The sequence below is a fragment of the Manis javanica genome, chromosome X, assembly GCF_040802235.1.
Source record: "Manis javanica isolate MJ-LG chromosome X, MJ_LKY, whole genome shotgun sequence".
NCBI classification, from domain to species: Eukaryota; Metazoa; Chordata; class Mammalia; order Pholidota; family Manidae; genus Manis; species Manis javanica.
The window spans coordinates 107,537,188-107,548,940 of record NC_133174.1 but is presented as its reverse complement, the minus strand read 5'-3'; the positions used below and the strand labels follow the sequence as shown (position 1 = coordinate 107,548,940).

Sequence of the window (11,753 nt, the reverse complement as noted above, 5' to 3'; positions counted from 1 at the left end):
GGTCACACAGCTAGTAGATGATAGAGCCAGGATTCATCCCAGGCAGTCTGGCTCCAGAGCCCTTGCTCTTAACCACTATGAAATCTTATTTTCAGTATCACTAATTTGCTTTTGTGTGGCAAGTGGAATCATTAATATGAGCTGATAATTGAACTCCAACATGGCATTGTCTCAATCTTATGTCAAGTATGTATGGCTTGTCTCCTTAATCAGAGAGCAAGCTTCTGTAAGGCAGGCACCATATTTCAAGACATTTTTCTTTTGTACATAGCTATGTACCTTCCATAGTGTTATTGCCCACAGAAGGTTCTCCACAAGTACTTACTGAGTGATTGAAGGGAAATACAGGAAAACCCACAAACCTTTCCACACTAAGGCATAAAAGTTTGGTTTCCCAGGTCAATCAGGGAAAACAGTCCTCAAGAGAGGCTCTTCTATTCTTTTGGTGTTCATTAACCTTTCTGATAACAGCTTTACTGAGATACAACTCGCTCATTTAAACTGAATTCAGTGATCTTTCAGTTTGTCCATGTTTTTGTATGACCATCACCACAATCAGTTTAAAACATTTTCCTCACCTTCCCCACCAAAGCCCTGCATCCATGATCACCTTTAGCCTTCATTCCTCTTTTCCTCTCCAGTCTCCTCCCAGCCCTAGGCAACCATTAAACTGGTTCTTGTCGCTACAGACTTGCCTCTTCTGGGCCTCTCATGTAAACTGAATCACACAATACATGGTCTTTTATGACTGGCTTCTTTCACTTAACGTGTTTTCAAGGTGGTATATTTGTACAATGTACTATTATTTGGCAATAAAAAGGAATGATTCGTTAACTGTTTATGCAACCAAAATTTCAGACATACCCACATTCAAAATTTTAATTTTTTATTGTAGTAAAATACCATACACAACTCAAAATGTTCCATGTTAATCATTTTTAAGTGTACAATTCCAGCAGCTTTAAGTACATTCACATTGTTGTGCAACCCTCACCACCAACCATCTCCAGAACTTTTTCATCATCCTAAACTGAAACTCTGTATGCCTAAAGCAATAACTCCTTATTACCCTCTATTCCAGCCTCTGGCAACCACCATTCTACTTTCAATCTCTATGAATCTGACTATTCTAACTACCTCACAGAAGAGGAATATTTGTCCCTTTGCTACTGGCTTATTTCACTTAGCATAATGTTTTCCATGTTCACCACTGTTACATAATGTAGCATGTCTCATAATCTCCTTCTACCTTGACAGGGAGTAATCTTCCATTGTATGTATACAGCATACCACATTTTGCTGATCCATTCACCTGTCAAGCCATGCTTGGGTGCGTCAGTGTTTTAGCTATTGTGAAAAATGTTGTGAATGTGAATGTGCAAAAATCTGTTCAAGTCACTGCTTTCATTCTTTTGGATATATACCTAGAAGCAGAATTGCTGGATCATATCATAATTCTATGTTTAAGTCTTTGAGGAACTTGCCCAAAGTGTTTTCTACAGCGATGGCACCATCTTACATTCCTACCAGCAATGAGTAAGTGCTCCAACTTCTCCACATCCTCACCATCCTTACCAACATTTCTTTCTTTCTTTTTTTTTTGGTACCCATCCTAATGAGCATGAAGGGGTATCTCATTGTGGTTTTGATGTGCATTTCCCTAGTAATTATACCTTATTTTTAATACATCTTATTATGTGAAAAATACCTTAAGAGATTCAAAGAATCTCTTTACAAAATGAAAAATCTCCACAGGTGTCTAGAAGTTATTAAATTTAGTTTGTTTAAAGTCAAGTATACCTGTAACTGAGGAAACTAATTGCTTCAAAAGCTTAAGCATACATATAGTAGGTACTGTGCTAGACACTTGTCACCAGTTAGGTTGCCCAGGAAGCAAACTCTGAGACAGACTTTAGAGGGCAGGCTGATCAGTAAGGAGGGCCCTTGGGATGAATACTTGGGGGAGAGAGGGAGAGAAAGTATGATTGGAGTCCTCAATAATTTTTAAGAGTTTAAAAGGGGCCCTGACTTCCTAAGGGAGGAGCTGGGGGCAGCCCATCGCACAGTGAGGACTTATGCTTCAGTAAAAGTAACGTCTGAATTCTGACATGCGACAAAGCTCCAGCTGGCCAGGAGACTCTACAGGACTCCAGGGGGAGGGAGTGGATATCCTAAGCTCCAGCAGACCTCAGGGGCTCCACAGACGACAAGAAGAAAGAGAAAAAAAAGGGGTGGGGCCCCTGAGATAAACAAAATTTGAGAGCACTGGTCTAGAGCATACTAGGGGAGGTAAAACCCTTCAGAATAACTTCGAATCAAATATTTGTCTGATTACTAAAATTGGAAGTCCCTCTCTCCCATATCTCACACACCTCTCTCTCTCTCCCCCTCTGGTCTCAATTCCTTTTCCCACTGTTTCCTAAAACTCTCACGTCCTCGTAGATGTGTTTCACTCTGCACCCCTGTCTCCAGCATATATTTATTTCACCTTCTACTCCCTCTTTTCTGTGGATTGCAAGAAACTAAATTGCTCCTGTTTCCATGCTGGCACTAGCATTCTCTTTGATGAAGACAGATACAATGCAGTATATATAGTTTGTTTTTTGGAACTTCAGAATCACAGAAAGGACTTTTGTTAGTGTATATGCTAACAGCCAGGAATATATTGCATTTTGTCCATGTCATAAGTTGGAATATCACTTTTGTGATAAAATTTTAAATTTATTGTGAAGAATAAACGTATATACTTAATTGCCATCAAAGATTAGACTCCCATATTCGAGGGAGGCCCATTCAAAATATGGAAGTTCAACACCTCTGTTTATGTCAATCACAGAGTGGAAATCACCAGAGAACAAAAAAACACCCAAAAGTCCACCAAATGCCAATGTTCCTCTAGTGACACAGTCTATCTTGAAAGAATGTCATGCTACAAAGGACACAGACAAAGCAGACATCTCAAGTAAGTGGAGTAAGGGACACCATGGTAATCAAATGCCAAGTTAGAAGAGGGCTTCTTTTTTGGTCTAGGGAGTTTTTGCTTTTTGAAAACATAATGTGTTGTTTTCTCCAAGCATCACACACATGCACACATGCACACACTCAAATACACAGCTTGCTAAATTTAGTTGTTGCTCTGTCACAACAATGATGACAAAATTTTCCTCTGACCACAGTGTGTTTGAGTACAAACAGTTCCTCTTTCCAGGCTCTGGTTTGTACATATACAAATTCCTAGTGAGGTGAAACCCACTCTCCCACAGCAAGGCTCCTTCTCGAGAGTGGACAGTGAGGATCTGGCTGTACTCCACAGGCGAGGGGACTGAGGAATTAAACCATAGCCTAGCTGGTGAGATCTATGGCTTTACACCCATTTCACAGACACTGGTGATCCCAGCTGATCCAGTTTCACCACAGCCAGCCTAGGGTGACACACAGAGTTGGCTGCATGTTGGGAAGTACCTTCGTTCCCCTGTAGAGTGGGAATCAGTGGACAAGGCATCGCTGTCTCGCCTCCTGCCCCTGCTGTGCCACCAGTCCCTCCACGCTGACTCTCTTCCCCATGGGCTTCACCCTTGCAGCTTCCACACATCGCTGGCCTGGGGATGGAAGGGTAAGAGGAAACAGGAAATTGAATGGCAATAAAGGAGAAATGAAAGAAAAAGGACCTAGAAGAAATGGAGCAATGTTAGCAAAAAGGAGAACAGTAGAAGCGGAACTGCAAAAGACAAGGGGACCCTAAAGATTAAAGCGTACTAGAGCTTCTAATAATAGTTCCCATTTATTAGTGCTCACTACATGTTAGGCGCTGGTTAAACATTTTCTGTGAGTTTCTTTGTTCATCTCATTTAATCCTTGCAACAAACCCTGTGGTAGGCACTATTATACTTATTTTTCAGAAGATAAAACATGCTGTCATAATTAAAAAAGATCCCCAACCTTCTCCCCAACATTTATAAGAGGTCGAGAGGGGAAGATAAAAAGAAACAGAAAAAAAAGGAACAAACAGAAAACACAAAATCAGATGGTAGAAAATGACAAATATATTAGAACTAAAAAGACAGTGATTGCCTATTGGATAGAGAAAACAAAATTGCACTATATGTTGCTTCTAAGAGCACATCACAAACATCTCTAGAGACAGGAAAATAAAGATGTGGGAAGACATACCAGGTATATACTAACCAAAAGAAAGCTTATGAAGTTATAATAACATTAGTCAAAATAGATTTGAAGGCCAAAAGAATTACCAGATTAATGAAAGTTACTTCGTAATGATAAATGACTTGGTTCACAATGAAGCTATAACAATCCTAATTTGTATGCGTCTGATGAAATAGCCTCATAAATACATATATATAGTGCAAAACCAACAGAATTATAAGGAGAACTTGACAAACCCGCCATTATACTGTCATAGTGGGAGATTTTACCACGTGTCTCAGCAACTGAAAGGTTCAACAGACAAAAAAAAATCAGTAAGTATATTGATTTGAGCAACAGGACTCACATACTTGATTTAATGGACACATGTAGAACGCTGGGCACAGTAATTGGAAAACATAAATTTTCCCCAAACACTCATGGGACATTTACAAAAACAAACTATACACATTGTGTTATAAAGACACCTCATCAAATTCAGAAGGATTCGGTACCATCCTGGAAACTGAGGATGCAGAGAAGTGAAATGACTGGCTTTCTCTGCTGTGGCTGAGAGGCAGTGAGGCTGTCCTCTGGTTCTCGGCCAAAGCCCACGCTGCGCTACCTATGCTACCAGCCGGGGCGCACCACATGCTGTCACCCCACTCTGAAGAGTCCAGAGTCAGAAAAGGCGGTCCAGCTGACAGCTTGTGGGACAGATGAGGTTGGTCGGACTAAATTGGGATGCGTTTTGCTGTGCCTCCCCCCAACCACCCCAAGCCCAAGCCCCGAATTTTTTTTCCCCCAGATGAACAGGGAGGCCTCAAGCCCTTGCTTGTGTAGAGAAATGTCCAATAGCTACACAGGCAAACCGACGTCTGGGGCTGAGCCTTGATTTCTGCGACAGAGTTATAGCCCTGCCAAGAGGCCCCTCCTCAGAGAGGCTTTGTGGATTTGAAGGGAGAACGAAGAGGCAGGAGGGACTGGTTTCTCTATTCAAATGTAAATACTAATTACCCCACACATTAAAGACAAACAACAGAGACTTTTCACGGCCCTAAGTTGCTGGTGACTAACATGCAAATGAGGTATTTGAATCTTTAAACGGAGAGAGAGGGAGGTGTGGGGAGAGGGCTAGAGAAGAGAGGTGGAGTGACAGAGAGGCACACAGGAACTGAGCGGCCAGGCACTATGAGGGCTGTTAGAGGCGGCCCTTAACTGTGTAAAGGCTGGACCCTCCCTGGCTGGGCAGGGAGGGGGACAATGCCTACATAGGGTTCTCCACGCTGGCTGGAAAGAGTGCAGTGAAGAGTTTGCTTGACTGCTATGACAGCACCCCAGCCAGAGGCCAGAGGAGGAGCCCAGGATGCTGACGCACAAGACCCTTCCTCTTTCAGAGACCAGTGTTGGAAAGCAGAACAGAATCAGTTCCAGAGAGGAAGGCTCTGCAGGCTGAAGACAGTGAGGTTGCGGAGCAACTGGAGGGGATAGTGAATGCTTTCAAGGGGAGCAAGGGAGAGTAGGGGCGCCAGGTCCCGGGGACATGCTCTTTCATTGAGCAGCACCCCAGGTAGGCTGGCCCAGGGAAGAATTAGCCTCACAGCCCCTGTGGTCTGATGGTGGAGCCCAGAGCTTTCCTGACTCCAGCACTTCAAATAGTCTTTCCCCAGCCTTCTTGCCTCCGGGCAAAAATTATGGAAATCTTGGTCATTTCATCTTAGAAAATGAGATCTCCCAAACTCCACTTTTATTATGTCAAGTCCTTGCTGGTAAAAGTCTTCCATGGCTCCTTATTGTTTATGAGACGCAGCCATAAACTGACTGATGCTCACTTATTCCTCCACCCCGTTCTGGTCATCCTTCAAGGTCTAGTTCAACTCCCATCTACTCAGGAAGCCTTCAAAAGCAGTTTCAACCGTACTGGCCTGGCTCATCCTTCTCTGAAATCTGTACCACAACTGAGCATTTTTGCCATTTATGTTGGTTTGTTGTGTTTTCTGTAATCATTTTATGTACCTTTCCACAGACTGGAAGTTTCCCAAGGGCAACAACAAGAACTGCTGACTTTTGTTGGTTGGTTGGTATCCCTTACAGCACCTGGCAAAGTGTAATTTATTCATTCATTAAAATTTATTTTCTGAGTGTGAACTATATGTCAGGTATAGTTCTGAGTGCTAGGGATACAGCTGGAAACAAATCAGAGAACATGTCCCTGCCCTCGAGAAGCTTCCACTAGAATGTAGAGAGACAGAGTGACCCGGCAAGGGCAACAGGGTATGAGTGTTGACAGGGCTTGCCATTTTTGATGAGGTGGTCAGTGCAGGCCTCAGTGAAAGATCTGAACAAGTGTGGCTATCTCTGGAGGCTGCAGCAAATAGCACAGGAAACAGGCAGGGTAAGGTCCTGAGGCAGGAGTGCTCTTGGCTCTTGTGAGGAATGCCCAGAAGGTCAGTGTGGCCTGAGGGGAGTGTACTGGAGGAGAGAAGGAGGGGAGGAGGTTAGAAAGGCAGGATAGGGTAGGGCCTTGGAGGCCCTCAGAGTTCTGAGCAAAGGAGGGCCTTATTTAATTCAAGAGTCAATTTAACCACTGTAAAGTTAGAGGAGACCTAGAGGTCAATGGGCTTCAGGACATTGACCTAGATGACACCCTAGCACCACGCTTCTCTGCCTCAGGCTAAACCCAAATGGTCCTGTCATAGGCCTCCTGTGCAAACAGCACTCCCTTGAGGGAGTTCCACCAGACTTGCAGAAGAAAACCACTTGCTGAAGAGCAAGAACCTTCAACTAAACCCAGCTACTGAGGACATGCTGTGTCACCAACTCTTTTACATTCATCTTTATATTCTCAGTGGTGTCAGACAGGGTCTTCCCTCAAGCCCAAATAAACGCAGAGTCTGAGTAAGGGCAGTGTGCTTGCTGTACACACATGGCTTCAAGATTAGCCACCTGGTTGTTTTCCTTTCCAATCATATTACTGCCCCTCAGCTCCTCCTATGTGGAAGTCTGGAGTCACCCTGGACAGAGTGTCTGGCCCCCAGGAGCTTGAATCCAGTGGAAGAAACCGACATGCACACAAACCCAAACCTATGTATTACATTATTTGCTATAGTCGAAGCATTTGTCAAGTGCTATGACACCCATATAAGAGGGAATAAAGAATTTTGCATTTGGGCGTTAAAGAAAAAGCTAAAAAATGTGACATCTGCAGAACAGAGAAGCTTTCTGGTCAAAGAGAACAGCAAGAGGAAAGGTTTATAGTGAGAAAATATCAGAGGTGGGGAAACTGCGAGCACTAGATACAGGAAAGGGAGGTGTCAAGGATAAATACTTGTAGCATTAATCTCTCACTCAATTTTGGTGGGCATGAGGAAAATGGCGGCAGGGGCGAAGTACCAAGGGTAAAATGTATGTTAGCCCAGGATTTCTAACCTTTGGCACTATTTTGAGCTGGATATGTCTTTGTTGGGACTGTCCTGTGCCTGGCAGGATGTTCAGTAGCATCCCTGGCCTCTGCCCACTAGATGCCAGAAGCATGCCCTCCACCCCAAGTCGCAACCACTAAAAATATCTCCAGCCATTGCCAAATGTCCCCTGGGGAGACAAAACGCCCCCAGTTGGGAACCATTGCTCTAGTGTCAGAAGGAGGGAAATTCCCTGTTTGCTACTTCCCTTTGTCTTTCTTTGTATTGCAGTGGTGGCTGAGGATTGGTTCGGTTTTGCTTGATGAAAGGTAGAAGACACTGTGAGATTTTTTTTCCTTTTTTTTGGTATCATTAATCTACAATTACATGAGGAACATTATGTTTACTAGACTCCCCCCTTCACCAAGTCCCCCTCACATACCCCATTACAGTCACTGTCCATCAGCATAGTAAGATGCTGTAGAGTCACTACTTGTCTTCTCTGTATTGCACAGCCCTCCCCGTGGAGATTTTTTGTCTAGTGAGCCAGAATTCTTAGCTAAGCCCTTGGTATGATGCTGGTTTCTGTGTCCTTTTTGAACTTAGGGAGATGTCTCTGACTGGCTGAAGGAGACCTGACTTAGGAAAGAGCAACGTAATTCTTTCCTTCCAGTTACTTTCTTGTATGTGCCTTTTTCTAACTCCACTTACAGAAAAGGAGAACGCCTTAATGAGAAGGGTAAAGATAAAAAAAGCCAACTTGAGTGGCTGAGGCACTCAGGTCAGCCCAGAACTGCAGCCATCTCAGGCCAAAGTGAAGAGAAAGGTGAATGGTCATCTCACACCCAACTCACGAGGGCTCAGTGAATTAAAGATCAAAGCTAGACTTGATGTTGACTTATCACGACTTTGATTACACAAAGCTAAACTGAGAGCACTGTTTACTGCAGTTCCTGGAAAGCCTTCCATTTGTCTTCATCTTCCTGCAGACCAGAGCAGGACCCTAATTCAATCCAAGATGCTCTTGCAGGAAAAAAGTGCACAGAACTTACAAATGAAAATTTGATGTTGAAGAAACAGCATTCCTAACCCTCACCACCCCTTTCAAAACTTAAAAAAAAAATGTTGCTTGATGTTTAGGGTCAAGAGGAAGTGGAACTGATTCTAACAGTCTTATTCACAAACAGCAGGCCAGAGCTGTCCTGGCTAGGCCACTGCCCTTTGTCTTTGTCCTCACAATGCTCAAATTCTCAGGGCCTGTTCCTGGAGGCTGATGACAAGTCGTGACCCTTATTTTTCTACTCGTTTGCTGCCATTACTGTTCATTTCATTAAGCACTTGCTCAGTCTATGCCAGACAGTGCCCACAATGGCACTCAGCCAGTCCTCAGGGGTTCCTGTTACAAACAAAGACTTCTTAAAAGGCAGATGATATAATCATTTTGGAAACATTATCATAAACATATTGTACAATGTTTATAGCAAATGTCAACAAGTGTATGTGAGTGGTGATGGGGGAAGGAAGGCTCCAGGTTGGAGACTGGCTGGCCTATTTGCAGCGGGGAGGGGAGGGGTGGATTTCAAAATAATAGTATCTCTCAGTTCTACAGGCTTTGATAGTTTACAAAGTGTTTGGATAACATTATTCTGTTCAATAATATATGCAAAGCAAGGATTCATTCTGAACCTTGAATCTCAAGATTCAGTATCTCAAGATTTCAGTGCAGGCAGGCCTGCCTCTTGGAAGCCTCCCTCACCTCTTTCCTCCTGTAAGGCGTCCCTTCTTTGTGTCCCACAGTTCCTTGTTCTTGCTTTTATGATAACCCCTTGCACTGGTTGCAGCTCTTTGTTGGCAGGGCCTGCTTTTAATGAGTGTACCACAGTTCCTGGAAGGACAATAAATATTTATTGAAGTCTAGGGATTTAATTCTACGAGTGAGGCTTTTGTTTCAGAAAGGTTAAACATCCCCATGCCCTTTGGCCATGGTTCTAGACTAGGTGTATTATCAGCATTTTTATTGCTGTATTTTTATAACAGACTTCAGGCGTGTACATTGGCTTAATTTAACCAAAATACACCTCACTTACCAGGCATGACTCTTTTTCTGGGGCTGGTGACAGAACAATGCCTCCTCCCAACATGTCCTTGCCCTAATCCCAGACAACTGTGAGCATTACTTTATACGGCAAAAGGGACTTGCAGATGTGAGTAAATTAAGGACTTCGAGATGGGAGGATCATCCTGAATTATTTTAGGTCCAATCTGATCACAAGGGTTTTTATAAACGAAAAAGGGAGGCAGAAGGTTCACAGTCAGAGAAGGAAGCAAGGGAAGCAGACGTCTGGGTGGTACAGCAACAAGCCAAGGAATGTGGGTTGTCTCTAGTAGCTGGAAAAGGCAAGGAAACAAATTCTCCCCTAGAAGCTCCAGAAAGATCACAGCTCTGCCCATTTAGCCCAGTGAGACTTCCGACCTCCAGAACTCTCATATAATAAAACTGTGCTGTTTTAAGTCACTAAATCTGTGGCAATCTGTTAACAGCAGCAATAAGAAATTAATAAGGGTTCCCGGTTTCCTCCATCCCCAGCCTCACTGGCGCTGAGTCTCCCACTTTCTGTATTCAACGTGTATCCTTCAGCCTCACTTTCCATCCTCTAAATATATAACCACAAAAAAGGAGTATGTAGAAGGTTGGTTGTGTGCTTTTAAAAATGCAAGTACATACCATGGCACTGTCTTTCATACTTAGAATTTTGCTTCTTTTCCCCCCAATTCCATACTGTGCACTCCCAGCTTTCAAATACACCTTTCTGCCTTTTCACAAGGCCAAATCCCCTCTTCGGTCTTCCAAATCCACCCTGTGAGGTGGGGCTGGGATTACTTACTCAGGAGTCAGAGTTTAGGAATCAAGGGCTCAGAGGCCATTGATTGGAAGGCGCGTCTCCAGACTCCCAGGCCAAGGCTCTTTCCCGTAGATGGCCCTGCAACTCTGCACGCAGCGGCGACGTGGGCCGGTGCGGCCTCCACTGCGCGGGGGGCGGGGCACGGCCGGCGCTCGGGCCGGGCCGCGGAGTAGGCGAGGAAGTTGTGTTTGGCCCGAGACGGGACTCCGGCAGGGCAGGTGGCGGCGGAGCGCGGAGCCGGCTGTCACGCCGCGGGGAGCCGCGGTGGGGGAGCCGCGAGGAGGGAGCCTCGCCCCCCCGGCTCGCGCGCGGCGGCTCGGGTTACCTGCGGCGGGTGGGCGGGGCGGACCTTCCGGTCTGCGCCGGCCCCCAGCCTCCCCGGCCGCGGAGCCGGGAAGCTAGAGAGGGAGCGAGGGAGGCGGAGACTCCGGCCGGACTCCGACAAGAGACGCTGCATGGAGCGGCCGGCGCGGCTCTGCGGACTGTGGGCGCTGCTGCTCAGCGCCGGCGCCGGCGGACGCGCCGCGCGCCCGGGTGAGTGCAGCTCCCCGGGTCCCGGGCGGCGGCCGAGGGGAAGACGGGGTTGCAGCCGGGAGGCCGCCGAGGGGCTGAGGGCCGCAGCAGGGATGGGCGCTGGGGGATGTCCTCATGACGCCCCGCGCTCGGCGGCCGCAGCCTCCCGCGCCCGAATCGACCGGGGGACCGAGGAGCGGAGGGTCTTTTCCGGATTCCGGGAGGCGGCAGTGGCAGCATTGGGGCAGGGGGCTGACGACTTGTCGCTGCACTTTCCTTGCGCCTTTGGGAAAAGCCAAGGAACCAGGCGCCGGGGAGAGGTACCAAAACACGCCCGCGGCGTCGGAGGGCGACAGGTCAGGATCCGGAATGTCGCCTGCGAGCCTAGGAGGGGATGTGGGGTAGGAGCCGGCAGGGACCAAGGTCCGGACGGCGACCGAGCGGGGAACGCGCGCCAGTGAGAGTGTGGGAGTTGAAGGGAACCTCTAACGATCATAGTCCTTGTAGAAAAAGGACGTAAGGGTCACGGCCTTCTCTGGCGTCCAAGAAATCCGTTTGGGAAACCCGAAGCAGCATCCGGACGGATGCCTTTGTAATTTGCTTTTAACTTAATAGCCTTTATATTTCGAAATAACTCTCGATTTACCGAAAAGTTGAAAGTACAGAAAGTTCGCGTATACTCCTCACCCCGTGCGGCAACTTTAATCAACCCGATAGAGTTTCTGTGAGAAGTTGGGGGCTAATGACGTCCTCACGGACAGCTCCTGGCATGTGTGGTCTTTCTGGACCTTTT

The 11,753-nt window shown here is 46.1% G+C and overlaps 1 protein-coding gene and 1 long non-coding RNA gene across 3 annotated transcripts in view; one reads left to right on the top strand and one right to left on the bottom strand.

Annotated features, from left to right (window-relative positions):
* Positions 1-869: 869 nt before the first annotated feature.
* Positions 870-10,572, bottom strand: LOC140847309 (uncharacterized). Its single transcript, XR_012127253.1, has 2 exons — positions 10,430-10,572; positions 870-3,599 (listed from the first exon to the last, which is right to left on the bottom strand). It is a non-coding gene; the product is annotated as an uncharacterized lncRNA (long non-coding RNA).
* A 61-nt stretch (positions 10,573-10,633) lies between these two features.
* Positions 10,634-11,753, top strand: part of IL13RA1 (interleukin 13 receptor subunit alpha 1) — an 80,468-nt gene continuing 79,348 nt past the window's right edge. Inside the window, exon 1 of one of the 2 annotated variants that reach the window (XM_037021223.2) lies at positions 10,634-10,981. In XM_037021223.2, the coding sequence (XP_036877118.1) occupies positions 10,903-10,981 (79 nt within the window). In that variant the 5' untranslated portion in view covers positions 10,634-10,902. The remainder of the gene's footprint in view (positions 10,982-11,753) is intronic. The other variant, XM_037021222.2, reaches the window with a different exon arrangement.